This window comes from Odontesthes bonariensis, chromosome 16 (assembly GCF_027942865.1).
Source record: "Odontesthes bonariensis isolate fOdoBon6 chromosome 16, fOdoBon6.hap1, whole genome shotgun sequence".
Lineage (NCBI taxonomy): Eukaryota > Metazoa > Chordata > Actinopteri > Atheriniformes > Atherinopsidae > Odontesthes > Odontesthes bonariensis.
In genome coordinates, this window is record NC_134521.1 from 22049777 (window position 1) to 22070628 (window position 20852).

At 41.8% G+C, this 20852-nt stretch overlaps 1 protein-coding gene across 4 annotated transcripts in view; it reads left to right on the forward strand.

Annotated features, from left to right (window-relative positions):
- Positions 1-20852, forward strand: part of mark4a (MAP/microtubule affinity-regulating kinase 4a) — a 27776-nt gene continuing 6924 nt past the window's right edge. For 3 of the 4 annotated variants that reach the window (XR_012773102.1, XM_075486601.1, XM_075486603.1), the window contains exons 1-14: positions 1-657; positions 2749-2946; positions 4917-4970; positions 8543-8591; positions 8912-8977; positions 12911-12981; positions 13075-13131; positions 13555-13791; positions 16197-16316; positions 16424-16523; positions 16622-16731; positions 18144-18333; positions 18646-18857; positions 20063-20166. Coding sequence is in view for 3 of the 4 variants with exons in the window: in XM_075486601.1 (XP_075342716.1) it covers positions 604-657; positions 2749-2946; positions 4917-4970; positions 8543-8591; positions 8912-8977; positions 12911-12981; positions 13075-13131; positions 13555-13791; positions 16197-16316; positions 16424-16523; positions 16622-16731; positions 18144-18333; positions 18646-18857; positions 20063-20166 (1622 nt within the window). In the remaining variant the exon portion in view is untranslated. Of the gene's footprint in view, positions 658-1921; positions 2659-2748; positions 2947-4916; positions 4971-8542; positions 8592-8911; positions 8978-12910; positions 12982-13074; positions 13132-13554; positions 13792-16196; positions 16317-16423; positions 16524-16621; positions 16732-18143; positions 18334-18645; positions 18858-20062; positions 20167-20852 lie in introns of those variants that run through there. The other variant, XM_075486602.1, reaches the window with a different exon arrangement.

Consider the following 20852-nt stretch of genomic DNA (forward strand, 5'->3'; position numbering starts at 1 on the left):
CCTGATGGTTGTGCGCATCTGACCGACCGGGAATACCGATTTCTGAACATTTCGGCCGTCTCCCCCCCCGCTGCACCGCAGGCTGTTTCCCTTCGAGCGGCTGCAAAGCGGAACTGGTTTGCATTGGCGACGCGGGGATCAAGTGAAAGATTAAATCGGTCAGTATTATGACCAACCGAGATGACACACATCCAGCTGGTGCCGTGTTTGTTTTGTATGGTGAAATGAGGCAGGGGGTGGAGAGTCGCCACAGAGACGCTGGGCTCCGGCCAAACATCACCGCATTTTAGCACCTCTTCCATGTTCGGGATTTGCATTGAATTGCGTTCGCTGCATCGCTGATCGGCCCTCTATCTTTGCAAGGTGCATGGTGGAAAATGCAGCTTGTTTGAGGACACCCCCCCTTCCACATATCCATTGCTGCCATGACAGCCAGAGGTCTCCTCTCGAGCACGGCTCGTCGGTCGGTTGGAGAAGAGGCAGATTGATTTGGGACGGTGGGTCGCATCTGCGGATGTTATTCTGTCTGTGGAGCCTGTAAATACTGTCCGCGCAAACGCACCGTGATTACTCAGGGAAAACATAAAGGAGAAAGGAAACAACATGTCTTCTCGATCTGCATTACCGTCTGGAAACGACAGGAGCACAGGGGAACATGTAAGTACAATTGCTGTGTTTGTGTGCATGCAAATGATAAATCGTGCATGTCTTAGCAAAGATACCCCTAAGACCTTTGGTATTCTCTGGTTTTAATCACAGTGCAGGGGGAGAGGAGAGGGGGTGAGGTGGCGGGGATGGGGGGGTTAGATGGTGCTATTTTTCCTCGTTGGACGGAAAGACTCAGGATTTGATGGTGGATGGATAGTTAAGCAGAGCAGGCTCTTCAGAAAAGAGCTAACCTTGAGTGTGTGTGCAGGCAAGGAGATGATGTGCAGCCCGGAATGAGACCATCTGCATACGAATATGCGCAGGAAGCCTGAAAACCAGCCGTCACCTCTTGTTATATCGTTGGGGAGAGATAGTGATGTCACATTATACTCCTTGCTTGCTTCACTGTGTGTGTGTGTGTGTGTGTGCGCGCGCTTTTCCCTTTAAATCAGATGGATAGGACGACAGCACAGGAGGCCAAAATATACGTATACGGAATATCTGGGTTGTTCGTTTGGAAGCGAGGGGGATTACTGCGTAAAATGATGTGCAGTCCATTGCTGCGCAGCCTACAAAAAGCGCCCAACCCCAAAGCCAGTGGGTGTCAGACAGCGCCATACATATAGCTACAGTGGCAAACAGTTGCGGCCTTATGGAAAGGGACAAGCTAAGACAGGTTTCGAATATGAGCCATCTTTTTGAGCCATGTCGGTTAATTCAACGCTCTAAACGCTTCAGTCAAGTCTCCCCCATCTGTTTGTTAGTATAGCTTTCAATAACCGGGGTGGTTCAGTCAGTCGATGACTGTGTGTGTGTGTGTGTGTGCGTCTGTCATCGCTCTGCAATTAAGCGATGATGATAGATGAGTGAATTGAGCGGATAAAATGTTACCTTGCCATGATGGCACAGGTGAGACTTGGCTTGATGTGCAACGTACTGTTGCTGGCAGATTAATGCGCTCTGCTGCCTGCTGTGTGCGCCTCCAGTGTGGCTGGCAGGGACCAGTTGGAGATTGTTTAGAAGGGGTCCAACTGTCTGTACTGTAGGTTGGGGTGTGGGAACAGGAATGGAAGCATGGGGAGGAGGGAGTGTCTGATGGTGGGGCGGAAGGCTGCGTGGTTGTGTTTGTAAGTGTTTTCGTGGAGCTGCAAGCGAGATGACATGCTGGGGGGGTGAAAGTGTGATGCCTTCAGGCCTGGGACTGGCCAGGGACCACTGTGCCGGCATCTGCTCCCTTTATTTACTCTTTCCTTCGACATGCTTCTTTGCACTAGTAATCCTTTATCTTCCTGCGACATCTTTTTGCCCCTTTTTCTTGGAGATGGCTGGGTTTTGTCATATCTGGCGTGTAATTCCCATCTTTTGTCTTTCCTTCTCTGTATCTTGATTTGTCACATGACCAGATGCTACTGCAGAGACACTTTGTCTAAATTTCTATTGTCCGATTTGTGGCTAAAGCTTTGGGGCTATCAGCACTGCACAGCGATGATCTGAAGCCTTTTAGTCAAGAGGCAAACTGTTAACAGGGCTTTGAAAACTTCCACTCACAGCTGCAACAGTATAACCTTCCTCGTCTGTCGTACTGCATGAAGGCATCCTTAAGCAGTCAAGTAGCAGACTTCTGAGGAAGATGACGCTGAACCCAAAATGGAAGCAGTATGTTCATGTGCTGGACAACAGCTGTTAACCCAGAAACCAGAGGCATGTACTCACATGGAGCTCAACTCAGCATCGCTCCTTTATGTCTTTATGAGCTGAACATCTGGTGGAGTGATTGCACCAACGTGTAGCTCTCTCAACCCACCAGTAGATTATACACAAAGCCGGGTTGCGTGTTGGAAGCGTTGATGCCTGTGTAGAGTATGCCAGTGATAAAGTCATCTGTGAAGTAGCCACTAACCAACAGTCCCTTCTCTAAATGCAGCAGAGTGAGAGACAGTTTCATGATCAGGCTGCAGAGACAACCTATGGACAAGGATGAAAGTCACAGAGGTCCTCCTCCGGCTGCTGGTGCTGCTGCACTGTGTCACACATGTGTTGGCATAGTTGGAGATCCCCTTTCTCCTCTCTCTAACCCCTCTCCCTGTTCTTTTCTTCCAGCATGTGTCACTGGGGGCCAGTCGCTCAGACAAGACCACCAGCCAGTCCAGCCGCTCTCTGGGTGCCCGGTGCAGGAACTCCATCGCCTCCTGCTCCGATGAGCAGCCACACATCGGCAACTACCGCCTGCTCAAGACCATCGGCAAGGGAAACTTCGCCAAGGTCAAGCTGGCCCGCCACATCCTGACGGGCAGGGAGGTGAGAGGCGGGGGCAAAGGAGGTTGGGAGGATGGGGATAAGGAGATGGAGGTGTTGTAGACGGATGATTGAGAAAAACTGATATTTGTAGGAGAAGGAAGTGTACACAGTGTGAGTGAAACGTTTGGACACACCTTCTCATGAATACATCGGCTGGAACTTTATATTCAAGAGGCAGATTTTACGAGTTATATTTTGCAATATCTAAACCCTGAATTATACATAAATTCAGTATGTTTAATTCACCACTGATAAAGTATTTATTCTGCATGTAGAAGAATAGAATGAAAAATTTCAGTGCACTGCCTAAAACAGACTCTGATATATACAGAAAAAGATAAATAATGACACATCCACACACAATCCAAGTTGTGCTTAAAAGAAAATTAAAACAAAATATATGAATTATGTATACTGAATGAATAAGTAGCCACGAAATACCATCAATAGCATCAATAGCATTGCGCAAGAAATTCACAAGTCTGAATAGAATGAATAGTATTGCACCACAAAGTAAATGCCTTGTATTTTTCATATTGTATATGTAAATGTTGTATGAAATGTTTGATAAATCTTTATAGATCACTTCCAAGCCACCAAAAACAAAATGTTGGATGGTAGTTTAAAAGAATGTCCGATTGGATTGTGTGACTTCCTGAAATTTCCTGCTGCATTATTCCCAACTATGGAAGGGAGCCCTTAGAATAAAACCCTTTTTGGCTTGATTGAAAACTGTTAAACAAACGGATATGACTGATGTCACACTGAGCAGTGAATGTAAAATACGGTAGATTATCTTAATTACTGAAAGAATCATTTTTAGGCAGGGTAAACCAGTTGGAAACCAGGGGATTTTCCTCGGTGGTTATAGTCTGAGCTGCACCATTTCGAGCCAGAAGGGATTAAAAAACACTCAAATACACTTGACTACAGGTTTGGAGACAACCACTGTCCTCGCATCCGCTCCCTCATATCCCTCAGATGTAGTTGACATAAGTCAACATTTACTTGCTTTAGAGTGTGATCTAGATACTTTCTGTTGAATGATATTTTTTAAACTTTGTTGAGTGCTTATAAAGTAGATATGGATCAGTGCCATCAGCAGGAAGGGCTTAAGTATGGAATGAGTGAATAGCAAAGGAAACACAGAGGAATAAATATGAAAAACAAAAATAAAATGTTGAAATATACTGAAATACATTACAAGAACCACATTAAAAAGAAAAAGATTGCAGACATTTTCACGTATCATCATGTATTCATTTCTTATAAAGTTAAGAAATAGAATAACATGAAAATAGATTGATTTTGCATGAAAAATACTCAGTCTCTCTCTCTCTCTCTCTCTCTCTCTCTCTCTATATATATATATATATATATATGTATATATATATATATATATATATATTTTTTTTTTTAAATGTAATTTCAATCCTGTTATGTTCCAAATTGCTTTTTGAAACTTCTCAATTGATTTATTCTTTTTTACCCCCCCAAATCCAAAAATCTAAGAGATGCCAGCTTTCCAACTACGCAGCTGATAAACCAATCCAAAGCCAGCTCCTAGCAGAGCCTTTTTTTATTTACATTTGAATTCCTTTATTCTGTTGGGCAGTTGGTACAACCCAAAGCTTTGCGTATTGATCACCAACCCAAACTGATTTGCAAAGTGATGGTGGCTAAAGAACCGGGGAACAAAAAAGAGAAATACAAAGAAGAAAAAAAAGCATCTGAAAAAAATACAGACGACAATATTTGCTTTCAATATATATGTTTTAAAAAGTATATCTCTATCGATCTACTGGTCTATCTGTATGTCACACTAGATTAACAAATAATATGAAAATACTTGAAGATGCTTTTTTTTTTCTTTTTTTTTCTAGATTTACACTTTTTGTGGCATTTCTATCCATCCGTATTTCATGGTTGGATGCTGATACTTTTTCATCTCTTCTTCATGTCTCTTCCAGGTTGCAATTAAAATCATTGACAAAACTCAGTTGAACCCAACCAGCCTACAAAAGGTGAGTTTTCCTCTTTACTGATCGATTGTTTAAGGAATATCCGTGTCGGGTTTTCGGGCACGGAATACGACGCTGCTCTGTCTGAAAAGCTGTCCGTCTTCATTAGCCGCAGCAGCAACAAAGCATTCGAAATACAGACGTCGTCATTTTTTGTTGTTGTGATTGAGTTGAACAGAACACCGATAGGTTGTTGGGGGGGGGGGGGGCAGGTTTCTCCTCAGCAGAAGGGGCAGGAATGGGAGAGCAGCTGATGGAGAAGGGGCTCGTGGGATGTGATGATATTTGGCAGGTGCGAGGGACTGGATGGGAGCGAGGGGACACCTCTGCTCCACATATCATCTCTCGTCTCTCTCTTGGCTAATCACTGCCCTGAGAGGCGGGTGACTCATCTCGGCAAACCGCGGTCACCCAACCCATGCTTCCTCCCTTATGGGTGTGTGCGTGTCTTCTTAATTTGTCATCCCTGGACACACGTGTCTGTGGATAACAAAGGGAGCTGGGATTTTTGCAGCGCTTTAGAGGCTGACTGAGATGGGATTGGTCACTGTTCATGTGGGAAGGCGAGCGGTGTCTGTCAGTTACGTGGCACTTTTAGGCTCCTGGTTTTCTTTCTGGCACAACTGGAGCGGCAAACTTGTTTAGGATATCCAGACACGTGAAGACAATTTATCATGAGTTGATCACACTCGGCTCGGTGACACCTCGTGCAGCTGCACAGCACATTATCAGGTACAGAACTGTGATGTGGAAGAGCACATGTGAGGGGAAGCTTAGAAAGACAAAAACATCCTGCAGTGCTGCTTATACGAGCTCAAGTGTCACTATCATTTGGCCACAAGTCTCTTCTTCCTCTTTCTTTTTCCTTTTCACCTCCTTTGACCATCACAGGCTCCTGTACCTGTGATGAAGAAGTGAACACACCAAAAGGATCAAATCAGGGATGGAATAATCAAGCTCTATATGGGTGTGCTGCGTGTGATTGTGCTCGACAGGAAAATGTCTGCATAGCCTTCTACATAAAGAACATACAGAGTCACTTCTTTAGTTGGTTCATTACAAAAATGTTTAAGGAGATTCGACCAAATTAAACAGCAGATGAAGATTATTGATATATGTTTTTTTTTTTTTTTTTTTTTTAAATCAATCTTTTCCTTTGCAGGAATATCAGTGACCTTACACTGTTACAGTATTGTCAAGGCTTTATACAGGAATACAATTTTTCTTTACATCCCTTTGCCCTTTTGGTCTCTGGCTTCCTGTAATCCTGAGATTTTGACTGGTTGTATTTATGCGTCTTATATTAGGATAAAAAATATGGATTTTCTTTACCTTACCTGGCTCGGGTGTAACACTGCTTTGCAGGAAGTGTAATCCGTACTTTCATGTGATCCCATCTTTCTGCCAGGTGCTTTTCTTGGACTCTCCTGTGAGAGAGTTGGGTGCAACATCTAGGACAGAATTGTGGGAAGACAGTTGGTTGCTGATTGGAAAGAGAGCGCTACAATTGGCCAGTGATGATAGCAGACTTCTTTACGTGCCCGTGGGCTTGGGAAAATCCTTAGGACTCAAGACTTGAAAGGGACTGTATTAGCATAATCTGGACAGTAATGTATGTAGATGGGAGAACGAATGGGGGGGGGGGGGGGGGTGCATTGTTGCATGGGTTAGAAGAGCACGACATAGATTGAGGGAAGTGAAAATCGCAAATGAAAAAAATCAAAACTAAACATCCATGAAGGAGGATTTCTCTCAGATTTCGAGTTGCACTTTAAAACCCGAAAATATTTCAGTTAGAAATCAGATTAAATCCCTTTTAAGTTTGTTTTTAAAAGACACATCCAAACAAAAACCTCCATTTTGATGTGATTTGTTACCATCTCTTAGATTTGAATTCCAGCCAGGAGTTACTAGAGGAGCCTTACTGCCACAGAGCATGTGCAGTCCTGTCGGTACCCATGAAAAGGGTCGACCATGTTGCCAGGGGATTGTTTGCTGTTTTGACTCATCTTGCCCCTCAGTGTGGCCGTTACGAGCAGGGAATTAATGGGTCGGTCCGGATGATAAGATGTCTCAGCACCACGTATCCCAAGATTCCCTCTAGCACAGCTGGAAAAGCTGGGAGAGAGCCCGGTCTTAATACCTGGGTTGCTATGGCAACAGTGACGTCAGGCGCTGCTAAAGAAGAAGACTGCTACAAGAACTGAATGAAGGAGGAGAGAATGGGGGGGGGATTCTGGAAAAAGAAGGGGAGTAGAAAAGAGGAGCTCATCACACCATAATTTTTTAATTTTTTTCTATTGTTTTTTTGGACGATGTAGATGAGAGAGATGAGGTTTTCAATGATGGCCTTTTGTTGATGGAGCATGCTGTTATTTACATGAAATCGAGGGAGCTGGCTCGGATTTAATCCCCTCTGCTGCTCTGACACAAGTGTAGAAACACATCTCTCACTGTAGACATGGGAGCTGTGCTCAGAGGAGGAGAAGCTGGCTGCAGATTCATCACAGTTGTGCGTGGGCTTCTTGTTGTGGTTCTTTTAATAAAGATGAGGAATTCACAAATTCTCAAACGGATACTGTTAATTTAAGCATGGAATTGTGTGCTCGCACTGGTCAAAGTATGGTTTCAGCAGCTCAAACGACGGTACATCAACGAGTTTGAGAAGTTATATTTCCAACAGATTTCATTGGCTTCACTTGAGAATTTACTGATAATAATTTAGCTTGTTGGCCCAAGCCTCATTAGAAATGATCTCCATGGAAGGGTGGCTGTCAGGAAGCCATTCTTAAGGAAGGGAAAGAGGGAGAAAAGGCTGAGCTGTGCCAAATGACACAAGAAGTAGCCTGAAAATCAGTGGCAACAGGTCTTATGGAGGGATGAATCCTCCCCAGAGCCCGGACCTCAACAATATCGAAGCAGTGTGGGATCATCCTGACAGAGAACGGAACAAAAGGCAGCCCACATCCAAAGAAGAGCTTTGGGATGTCCTTCAAGAAGCCTGGAGAACTATTCCTGCAGAATACTTAAAGAAATGACAGAAAGCTTGTCTAACCAGTTAGAATTGTCCAGACTCTTAGCCTTTATGTGCTGTATTTCCATTTATTCTTGTACATGTTTGAATACATAGCTGCACTTATCCCCATTTATCTGGCAATATGTAAAGATAAGACGGGAGGTTTAAGACTTTTTTGCAGTACTCGACGTAGTACTGTGCAATGCTATGTTAGCACTGAATCAAGTGTATTCCATTGATTTAGTTATCATACATGTAATAGACTTTCAAAAGACATGTTTTTCAAATTTGTGCACCAGAGATGAAGATATTCTTTTGATCCCTTCTGTGGATTCGTTTTCAAAACGCATGTAGTCATACGTGCCATAATTCAGCTCAAATCCAAGTTCCCAGCTTATAACCAGTTGTCCAGGGCTAAAAAGTATCAAATATAATTTAAGATTCAAAATGCCAAGAAGCTCCACCTCTACTGCAACGGATCTCTCTTAAAGTATATTTCTTCTGATGAACATCAGGCTCATTCATCATCACGATAATAAAAATTTGTTTCTTCTTCCAGCTTTTTCGGGAGGTACGAATAATGAAAGGCTTGAATCACCCTAACATAGGTAAGACACACATATGATCAAGCTTTATGTTTGTCTATGCGTTTATGCATGCATGTGTGTGTGTGTGCGACCAGAGAGAAGTTGGATCCTTTCACTAAGTCGTACATCAGTATACATTTGTTGACTGATCTGTAGCCTCACCTAGAGATCAGGAGGTTGGATATTCCAAAGCTGAAATGTCACACGAATCAAAGCCTCTGCAATAAGACGGGCAGATGGCTGCATTCTTATCTATAATGTCAGCAGGATCTGTGCATGTATTTATTTATTTATTGATATCTACATTTGACTCTTAACCTTGTTCTGTTTTTTGGCTACAGTGCAGCTGTTTGAGGTGATTGAGACTGAAAAAACCCTTTACCTGGTCATGGAGTATGCCAGTGGAGGTGAGTACACTGGCAGTTACGGTAATGAAGTCATGTGACGATGGAGAAAATGATGCAGAAGTCTGAAAACTTTGTTAAAATGCAATTTGGGAAATTCAGGAAATGTGTGTGATCAGTATTTGGATCATTTTATCATTAAACACGGTATCTAATGATCACAAAAAGAAGAAGTGGTTCCTCTGAGGGGATATTTTTTGCTCTGTGTTTACATGATTTTCATTCTCACTACTAAATACAAAAAAAATACAGTTAGTCAGAAGTCAGTTATCTTTGCTTGCCAGAATAAACTGCTAAATCATTCCCAACCCACACCTAGTGCCTGAATAGAGTCAATCTACTACTTCTCCTGTTTCTCAAACATAAATAGTGTTTCCTCTCTGTTAACTTAAAGATTTAATGAATTAGTCGTATTTTTTTCATTATTTTTCATCGAGACGCCACACAGATTAAGACATTGAGAGAGTTTACAGTAAAAACAGTTGAAAAATGGTCAGCATTTTATCTCCAATATGAAAGGGAATCTTTAATGAAGAGTATGGAACCACAACATGAATAACTGGGCAGCCTCTCTGCGATAACTGTGCTGTTGTGTAAAAGTACATTATATATAATTTCAGTAGTAATGCCCACACACTGCGTCTGATGTCTTGTTTATTTTATGTTGCATTTTATGTCGGTTTCCTGTCACCAAACTGTTTGTGGCTCTGATTAGATCATTTACCTACTGTGGCCTTGGAGAATATCACAGGCATAGTTTTTAATGTGGCCTGTATTACTTTAAGTTAAGGGAGAAAGACGCATTAGGGTGTTGAACCGCGGCGGAGTTTGCAAACAGCCGATGATTAGACATCGATGAAACTTTAAAGAGTTGCTTTTGGAATCATTTTTGTACTTTTTTTGCCATTTGTTTCACAGTGTAAATATATTTGTGTTGGATTTTTGTAAATTGTTTCTTTGCTTCGTGTGTTTAATGAGAGAATTCATGACTCTCTTGCTTAAAACAGCTGTGCAAAAGTACTGAAAATGGGGGCAACAATTAGCGTGCCTCTGCCGAAGGGTATTTAAAGTTTTAGTAACAGTTATCTTAGAACGTGGCATTATAAAATTAAATAACAGTGACACTGTTCCACAATAGTGGAAGAAACATTTTTATCCAGTTTTGTTGTGGTTCATCCAACCCCCTCAGAACTTTTTTGAGCAGCTAGTGTTTACTTCCAGTTAGCAACTGCTACTTCTAGCTGTGGTAGTTGGTAAGTTAACCCACTAATGTTGATCCATGTCACATTAAGTGACCGGAATCTACAAACAAAGATAGTTAAAGTTGGATGGTGTTAAAATATAGATAAAGGTCAGTGAACTGATGTACTTTGAATAACTTAAGCTATTAATAATCAGTTTGACCATGAAAATGTTGTATAAATGCAGTAATATTATTGTTACTGTGTTCGCCTTTATACGGCGGTTTCTACAGACAGAAAGACGCAGCCACATCCGAGCCAAAACAGCATATTTTCAGATAAAGCCCTGGGATTTCACAAAACAGAGGAGAATAGGGATAGCTTTTGAATCAACTGTCCCTAACCCAATAATTACACTTCAGATAAAAATGCAGAACACATATTTTCATCTTTTCACAGGAACTCTGAATCCATATTTATGAGAAGTTACTCCTTTGATGGTTACATTTTGCAGCTTATCCGCTGTTCATGTGTGTTCCCAACTGATAGAGAGTTCGTCTGCAGGTTGCAAGAGCGTGTTGTAACTTGAAGGGTATAACGTGAAGGAGGGTGTAACTTGAGTTTAACTATGTAAATCCCACAGAATCTCAAGAGATGTCAAAAGGAGATGTTTCCACGATGACAGGCTGTGTAGAGATGGTAGAGAGATGTGCTCACTGGAACCGGTTTTTCAACCTTAATTTGGAGAGATTTTGACCTCATTTGCACCAATTAAAATCTAACTTCAAGACAATTGTCAATCTACTTAGGAGTGGATGTCCCAGTAAGATCACTCCAAGGTCAGATAAACTACAAAAAACCCAAGAGCTACATCTCAGACTCTACAGGTCTCAGTTGGCTTGTTAAATGTCAAAGATCATGACAGAACAATTACAAAAAGACTACAAATGACATCTGAACAAACCACCAGACTTCTGGAGCAATGTCCTTTGGACAGATGAGACCTGGTGGAGACGTTTGGTCCTAATGCACCATTCTTGGAGAGCACAAACACCTCATACCAGCCATCAAGCAAAATAGAGGAGGCGTTAGGATTTTAGCCTGTTTTGCAGCCACAAGACCTGGACACCTTGCAGTCTTGAGTCCACCATGAACTCCTCTGTATACCAAAGTATTCTAGAGTCAAATATGAGGCCATCTGTCTGACAGTTAAAGCTTGGCTGATCCCAAACACAGCAGCTAATCTACAACAGAATGTCTGAAGAATAAAAGAATCAAAGTGTTGCAATGGTCCAGTCAAAGTCCAGACCTCAACCTGATTGAAATGCTGTGGTGGGACCTATGGTGCATAAACAAATTTTAAAAAAAACTTGCCGATAATGCTAACGTGCAAGATTTTTTTGCCATGGCTTTGTGGAAAGCAGAAAATGCTGTAATCTTTAAGGCCATGGTTACTTTCCGATGTGTGCAAAAGCTGATCAGCCCAGAAGGGTCGTAGTGGTTTTATTAATCATAGGGTTGTGGTTTGTTCCCTGCTATAGTCATGATTTCTCTTACTGCTGCCCATTGCTTTATTTTCCATTCTTTTCAATTGGAAATATCAAAACCGTTCAAATGGCTAAGAGTATTCAGGAATGATGTCCAACAACTGACATCCACAGGCTTTATGCAAGTTCATTGTTTTCAATTCTCATTTCACATTTTATCTTGATTTTAGTAGTTCAGTTTTCCTTTTTTCATCGTAGTAGCTATTGAAAACTGATAATAACCAAATGAAAGCCACAATGGCCTCAGGGGGGACACAGTCATAAATTGCCAGTTATATCAAATCAGATGTATCAGTGGTTGTATATACTGTGTCTTGCTTAAGTTGGCTAATATACAGTATTCTGACAAAAAGGGAAGTTTCTTACTACTAATTAAGGTTTGTGATTCTCAGTAACACTTAAAAATGTTGATGACTCATCCTGCACTTGGGGGAATAAGCTAATTTTGCATCCACTGAAAGACTTTATTGAATTTTGAGTTTGATCTGATTTGTCATAGTGATTGGCAGAGCTGACCAATCAGAGCAGCTCCTCCTTGCTTTTCTTTAAATAGAAGTTGTTCGAAAATATTGTACAAAGAGATTAAAATATAAATTTGCTATTTAGTTATTATATAGTAGCTTTGAAGAAGGAGATTATCGAACTTGAAGTTTTTCAAGCTGCATCTCTTAAACCTTGCTAACATTAGCTAATATTAGCCACACTTAGCTTGTGCTCATGCCAGACCAAATTTTCCTGTAGCAGCAAAACCACCGAGCACATGCCTTTTTAAAGTATTCTTTCTTACTTTCAAAAAGAGCCTTATCTAGATAGGACACAAATTCAGGAGCTCTAAGATGTTCTTTTTTCGCAGACCTTGAGACCTTTGGTCAGACCTAGACTTCTTGCTTTCTAGTGTTTTCAGTGTTTAAAATGGTAAGCAGGCAGCAGCTTTATATTGTGTGGACAGATATGACAGTAGTATTGATCGTCTCATCAAACTCAGAGCGAGAAGATGCACTACCCATTATGTTAAACTACTCCTTTAATTCTGTTTTGCAGCAGTCTTCCTTTGAGGATAGTAAAATTGAAAGCTGCACTTTATTAAATATTGATATCAGAATTGATGTGAATGAAAATGATTGCGTATATCAGCAGGATTTAATAAACCAACGCTATAAAAAATAATGCACGTGGCTTTATTACATGAGTGATGTGCTTGCTCACAGGTGAAGTGTTTGACTACCTCGTGTCACATGGGAGGATGAGGGAGGTTGAAGCCAGAGCCAAATTTCGACAGGTAGAATCTCTTAACCTTACAATGTCCACATTGAACCCGTCGCTCCTTTTCTTGGTCTGCACTTCAGGTTTGTTTGTGTCCTTGTGTTCACAGATTGTCTCTGCTGTCCACTACTGCCACATGAAGAACATTGTCCACAGAGATTTGAAGGTGAGATGCGGTAGACGATGTTTTGGGCATTCTTACAGAGATAAGTGTTTGGGGGATTAAGGGAAGTCCAAGAGTTGAACATTTCGAGCACTGACAGATTATCTTCAAATGAAAGGCAAAATCTGGGACCAGTCTTAATCTGTGTCACTGAGAATGGCTCTTTAGCATCTTAATCACAGTTGAATAAGACGCCAGAGCAAACAAACGTTGATATATATACAGTATGAGTCATTTCTAGTATCTGTGATGTTAGCCAACATGCACATCCCCCCCACGTTTTCGTTCCTCCCCCATTCAATGGATATTCTTCTCTGCTCCTTCTTCTCTCCCTCAACGTTTTGTCCGCATATACTTCCCTTTTCTGCTCTTCTTTCCTCCTCCTGTCCATCAACACCACTTCCTCTGAATGCATGCACGACTCAGGCGGAGAACCTTCTGCTGGATGCCGACGCCAACATCAAGATTGCAGATTTCGGATTCAGCAACGAGTTCACGCTGGGAAACAAGCTGGACACGTTCTGTGGCTCGCCGCCCTATGCCGCGCCTGAGCTTTTCCAGGGAAAGAAGTATGATGGGCCTGAGGTGGACGTCTGGAGTCTGGGAGTAATCCTCTACACGCTGGTCAGCGGCTCACTGCCCTTTGATGGGCAGAACCTGAAGGCAAGTTGAAGGGAGGAAGGAGTTTCTGTCTTTTAATCTGTTTTGGATGAACAGTGTTTTCCTTGAATACAGAAATGACTAACATGTTATTCATCTGTTACAAAATTGTAATTTACAGTGCTGTGCAAACATCTTGAGCTCGCCCTCATTTTTGATATATTGCCAGGAAAATGTGAAATAGATGCAGGGATTTTTAGATTATGTGAAAACATGAAAGAAGTACGGTATTTAAGGCAGTATTGAATGTATAAGGAAAAGCAGAATTTGTACAATTCTAACAACCTTGAAAGTGAATATTTGTTCTGAGCAGCTTTATTCTTCAACACATCTGAACCCTCTTAGACCAGCTTTTTGTCATTTCTTTAAATAGTCTTCAGGAATAGTTCTCCAGGCTTCTTGAAGGACATCCCAAAGCTGTTCTTTGGATGTTGGCTGCCTTTTGTTCCGTTCTCTGTCAGGATGATCCCACACTGCTTCAGTAATGTTGAGGTCCGGGCTCTGGGGAGGATTCATCCCTCCATAAGACCTGTTGCCACTGATTTTCAGTCCACTTCTTGTGTCCTTTGCCACAGCTCAGCCTTTTCTACCTGTTTCCCTTCCTTATCAATGGCTTCTTCACAGCCACCCTTCCATGGAGCCCATTTCTGATGAGGCTTGGGCCAACAGTAGATGGATCAGCTGAAGGTCCAGATGCTTCTCTCAGGTCCTGTGTCAGGTCTTTGCTGGATTTTGGTCATCTGCTGTTGATAGTTTTTTAGGCCTGCCACTTCTTCTTCTGTCCTCCTCTTGTCCAGTTTCCTCAAATGTTTTGAGGACACTTTGCACACCATGGTGAGACATGCCAAGTTTTCAGCCAATAACATTTTGGGAATCACCTTGACCTAGTCTGTCGAATTGTTATCTTTGGTATTTGTTTGGAGACACAGCTAAATAAATGAGAGCAAATGTTGTGTCTTTGTGACAGGCTGCTTACAAAGTACCTAAAGATACAGATTAAAATGGGTCCTTTGCTAAATTGTCTGTTATGTGTAGACAGAACACTGCTCCATCCCTTAAATTAGGGGCATTTTTTTTAATGCTTAAATGGTTCAAAGATCAGTGTTAAGTTGCTTTAAAAGAAGAAACTTTCCTCTTAAAATGTACAAGAACTAGACTGAGAACAAGTTAAAAAGGCAACTAATGTCCAGAGAAAAATTTGAAAGACCTCCGTAAAGCCTGGAGAGCGATTGCTCAAGACCACTTTAAAAGATTACAAGAATATGTGGCTGATTGGAAGCAAAACATAAAGAAATTAGGGGTTGTCCATGACCTTTGCACAGTACTGTATGTTACAAACCTCAAACACGTGGCACACATGCACCTACATTCATTTAGAGTAGAGCTATTTTCTGCTCTTCACTACTTTGTCACTTTAATTAGCTACAAACTTTTCTGTTCGTCGCCGTTTGATCGTTGTGGGTTTATCAGAGCCACCCTTTTCTCTGAGATGAGCTGAAATGCCCTTTAAAGCGCTTTTTAAAGAACGGATGGGAACTGCACTTGTCATTTGTTCATCAATTGTTCAGAAAACATACTTGTTGTGGGAACTTCAATGATTTTCTAAAGCTACTTAAAAAAAAAAGAAAATCTGTGTCATGCGAGCTTTAAAAAGAGCAAGTGGTTGGGTTTCCGTTGGTTGCTGTGTCCTCTGCTCGCTCTAAATCAGCTGCTGATCGCGATTGGAAAGCTGTGTAGGCTGTGTGTCTGTATGTGCTCTAAAGAAAAGACCTTCAAGTGTCCGTCCTGTGTTCATGCACGCTCACATGAGAGCAGACATCATGATAAATGGGACTTCACCTTCTTCACGCAGCTTTGTCTCAGTGTGTTAGTGGACCCTGGTGTTGTTCAAAAGTCTCGACCATTGAGATTCGGATGTGTCACCTTCACTGATCATTAAAGCATTGAAGTGTCATCCAATATTATGTGTTTGTTTGTGTTCTGTAATGTCATTGAACTATGATGTGGGACCTGCAGGTAAATATATCACAAAAGTGGAGTTATTCTGCAAATTCTGGCACAAGGCAGGGAATGACCCCTCAAAGCTTTACCAGCGGGTGGAGACAAAAGTGAGTTTAAACCCCTCACATATCTGATAGCGTGCTGCAGTGAAGGATGTGGGGGTTTACGTGTCTACACAACAGGCAGTCGCAGACAGTTGTTTCATCAAATTGAACTTGGCAGCAAACTTAATAGCTGTTTGAAATCCTTTAATACACAATGAATAAGTCGTCTCTTTGTCTTCTACGTTATTTAAACCTCAGCAGTTGCTCTTTCGCTGTTTATTAAAATGAGATTTTGTAACCGCCTAGATCGAGTTTTTTTTTTTCTGTGTTATACGCGTGACTTGCAATTCATGTCGTCAACAGGAGCTAAGGGAGCGCGTGCTGAGGGGAAAGTACCGCGTGCCCTTCTATATGTCCACTGACTGTGAGGGCATTCTTCGGCGATTCCTGGTGCTCAATCCCTCCAAACGCTGCACCCTTGAGGTAAGCGGCGTAAAACAACCCCCCATAAAAATAAAAATAAAACAGCAAAGGCTTCTTCTGTGATAATCAAACTCAAATGAGGCTTGTCAATCTTTATGTCTCTGCAGCAAGTCATGAAGGACAAGTGGATAAACACAGGGTATGACGGGGATGACCTGAAGCCCCATATAGAACCTGTTGAGGACTACAGCGATCCAGCTCGCATCGGTGAGTCAGCTTCGCTTTAATGAGGTCGTGATACCAGTTATTTTTCTTCACAGTTTCTTTTTTTAACTTGTCATTTTCGGTTGCGTGCGTTCTCACAGAGGTGATGGTCGGGATGGGCTTCACTTCGGAGGAAATCAAAGACTCTTTGCTTAATCAGAAATACAACGAGGTCACCGCCACCTACTTACTGCTGGGCCGAAAAGGCGACGTGAGTTCATCTGCTTTGGTTTTATTTATAGTCACTGATAATCCTACCAAAGTAACTCGCAAAATTGCTTTAAATTTGAGGCGCTTTTTTTTTCTCCTTTTAAACAGCCTTTTAAATGCAAACTGTGTTTTTAATGTTGTCTCAAAAGAAATCGACAGCATTTAAGTGAAGTTAATCTCTTTTTCTAACTCATCGACATGTTTAGCAAAGTACAAAAAGAAAAAAACAATACATGTAGCCGTCATACGTAAGGAATCCTTTACGAGTGCTGTGCATGACATCTCGCTCATACATTTCTTAAATAATATATGAAAATCCGATTTTAGTTTGGAAGTATTCTGCAATGACAAAAAAAACTTCAATCGGAAATGTGTTCATTTGTTAAAACCCTTATTTATGTAACGGACACAAGTTGAAATAAATAATTTTCAGTGTTTTTACTGACCAACTCCATTTTATGTAGAAAATGTAAACGAATGAAAAATTTGATGCAGCTACAGAAGAGAGCAAACACAGATGGAAAAGTCTATAGACTAAACAAGTAACAGCGTTCTGGAGGATCTACCAACCAAGCAGAGTGTGTTTGCCAGCAGCAGATATATGCGGCATCATGTAGAGGAGAACCAGACAACAACAACCGTGGACTGTTGAGCAGCTGACATCTTATATCAAGCGAGAAAGGATACGGATTCCTGTGAAAACTGGAGCTGTTTGTATCCTCGGTTTCCAAACATTACAAAGTTCCACAACACAAAGTTGTGATGTAACACAACAGCAAACATGCTTTTTTTTTTTTAAATAAATTCTAGATTTATTTATGTTCTGCACATACAATGAAGTTGATTAGTGAAGATGCTGAAATTCAGATCCTTTGTCCTTGGGCATGTTAAAGAAAGTTGATTTGAACCCATTGAACATTTGTGCACCAAGCAAAAGACTTTGATTGAAGTCTATCTGTGGACGCAAAATTCAGCCATGGACTTTTCCCCCCATAAGAAAAACTTTAGTGTGACCACTCAGAAGGTGCTGGAGAGCTGGTAGAGGCCGCTTGAGATGGCAAAATTTTCACTGTCATAAGTTTTATTTCATGTTGCATTCATTTAAATTCTTTGTTTGTAGATGTGGGTTTAGTTCAGAGGAAGAGTGTTAGAAGGAGAAAAGATGGCATATGTTGTATGATAAATGAATAAGCAGGACTTAGAATCTGCACCCACATTTGACGCTTGATAGCTTTTAATTCTATGTGTGTTCACATCTCGGAAAGTATCGGTACCTGACTCCCATTGTCACATTTCTAAGCTAAATCTTTTTACATTTAGAAGGCTGAAATCCACATTCCTCCTCACGTTCAACGCTTCAAACTCCCCACACTCTCTGACATCCTCTTGTCTTTTTCCTGTGGGACATCGTAGGAGAGCAGTGATGCCCGCACTGCTAGTACCCTGTCCCTGGCGAGGGTACGACCCAGCCCCATCACCAATGGGACCAACAAGCACTCCTCAGCCACTGGCTCCTCCTCCTCCTCCACCTCCTCCTCCTCACATAGCAAGACCCAGCGCAGTGCCTCCACCTACCACAGGCAGCGACGACACAGTGACTTCTGTGAGTCTCTTCTCTTCTGTGACTTCTTTCCGGGTCATGCATTTATTTAAATCTGGAATGCGGCGCTAAAATGTTTAATATTTGGAATGAAAGTAATTGAAGTAAATACCAGCGGTCGTCTCATTGCACTTCCATGATTGAAAAACCTTTTAGGGAAGTTTCAATGAAGAGTTTCAACTTTACAAATTATTGGCTGTTGTAATCGGTGGGAACGTATTCAAGTCACTGTTTATTCCTCGTATAAGTCTTTCGCAGAATATTCCTTATATGAGTCTCTGTCTGTCTGTGCTCCTGCTGTCCTCCACAACAAAGGCGGCCCTTCCATGCCCGTCATGCACCCCAAGCGGAGCCCGACCAGCACGGGCGACCGGGAGCTGCGGGAGGGCCGGATGCCTTCGCGTAAAGCCAGCTGCAGCGTGATGGGGAGCCACAGCCTCCCTCCCTCCAGCCCAATGGTCAGCAGTGCCAACAACCCCAACAAGTCGGAGATCCCGGACCGCCGCAAAGACATGACCGCCACCACGGTCAGTGACCCAAATCCTTTTCATGAGGATAAAGTTGGAACTCAAAGCAAAGGGTTCAGGCTGTTCGCACCAGGTTCTCTGAGGAGAGGAGCTCTGGTTTGCATATTGATCGACAAAATATAGATGGGGTTGTTGTAAAAAAAGAAACGCATGTCGCGCCATAGTCGCGATGGCTAAATGGAGATTAGCCTAAATATGAACAAAAACTCTGATATGGGTCAAGTTTGTTAATGCACTCATTAATTGGTGTTTATCCTCAGAGCTCACATCAGATTTGCTGTGTGGTGCTGGATAAGGCTTCTGTGATGCTTGTCGTGTTCTCTTTGCATTACCGTGTGATAAACTGAAGGCAGGTGTGGTCTAAAAAGTACGTACAAAATAAGAGTGTTATTATTCATTTGAATCGTTCTCTATAGACTCTTTGATGTTGCCCCCCACTGCATGCAGAACCTTTTTACCTCTTTATATGGGGTAGCACAAATTTTTAAAGTAGTGTTTTCCCACGTTTTCCCCCAATTCTTCTCTCTGTCTTGAATTTATTTTATTCGTCTTTTTCATCGTTTTTTTTTTCTTTTTTTCTGAAGGTAGGATTCAAATACGAAAATAGGCTGTGAGATTCGATAAATGACGACGCGTAGTTTATGATCTCATATTTTGTGTATTCTTTGAGGAGATTTGAAATCTAGATGTGAAGTGTTTAAACGACCTTAGAGATGACGGGAAATGTTAAATGGAGAATTCTACATGACTTGTGATGTAGAAACAGGTTATCTTTGTAATTGTTTTCCTTGATGCATTGCAAAGTGAAACCAGAGCGCTACAGTGTGTTATTGGACAACATCAAGTAAATAGCCAAAAGGAAAAAAGACGAGTAGTCATTGTAGGGAGTCATGTAAGGCTGTTGCAGTGGGCAGGAATGACCTCGTATACCGTTCCTAACCGTCTCTGGCTGAAGACTTTCTCATTTTATTCGGTGTATTGTGTAAAGGACGTGCACTTTAGTTATGTTAAGAAGCTTGAGCAACATTCTTCTTTCCAAAAAACAGAAAATAATAAGAATAAAAGGATAAATATTTAGATGTGGACCATACCTCTGTGTTCCACTTCTAGTGCACTAGTAGCACTGTCAGGAAAAACTGTCCACCTGTGAGTATTTTAAGAATCTTAGCTAATATCAGTCTCCTAAACTGTCTCTCTCTGTGTAGAATAACATCCCTGGAAGCACCATGACACGCCGGAATACCTACGTGTGCACAGACCGCTCGGGCGCCGACAGACACTCTCTGCTGCAGAACGGCAAAGACAACAGGTACTACTTTGTGTTGGGCTCGTTCAGTGCTTGCCCTTGGATGCCTCTCGCAGTTAAATCGACCTTTGGCAAAAAAGCAACAACACAAAGGCTAAAAATGCATTGGCAGTCATTACTTTATGTTGCTTTGTCATTTGGTGGCTGTGCAAGCAACTGTAAAACTTCGTGTCCTGGAAGCTGCCGACCCTCTTAACAGTACATTTGCATCCACAAAGTCAGACTGGTAAAGAAAAACAAAAAAAAAAAACCTTCATGTTGGCTTTGAAGCACCAGAAGCCACCGTGATGCAGTTGAAAGACAATGGTAAAGAGATAAACAGATTCTGTTGTTTTTGTGTGCCTGTGATAAAAGGAATTGTACATAAGACTAAAGCTGTGTGTGGAGAGCAGCTGTTCTTTTACACCAAATGATCTGTTATGTATAAGGTGTTTTTCTTAAATGACAGGAACAGTTGTTCAAAACAGATTAAAAGTGGAAGTTTTAAACAAAATAAATTCATCCTGTTATATCAAATAGTTACTAAAAAGGTGGCTAAAGGGGCGGTCGGTGGCGTAGTGGGTTAAGCAGCCGCCCCATGTACAGAGGCTACAGTCCTCGCTGCATTGGACGGCCCTTTGCTGCATGTCTTCCCCATATCTCTGCCCCCTGCTTCCTCTCTCTACAACTGTCTATCCATTAAAGGCATA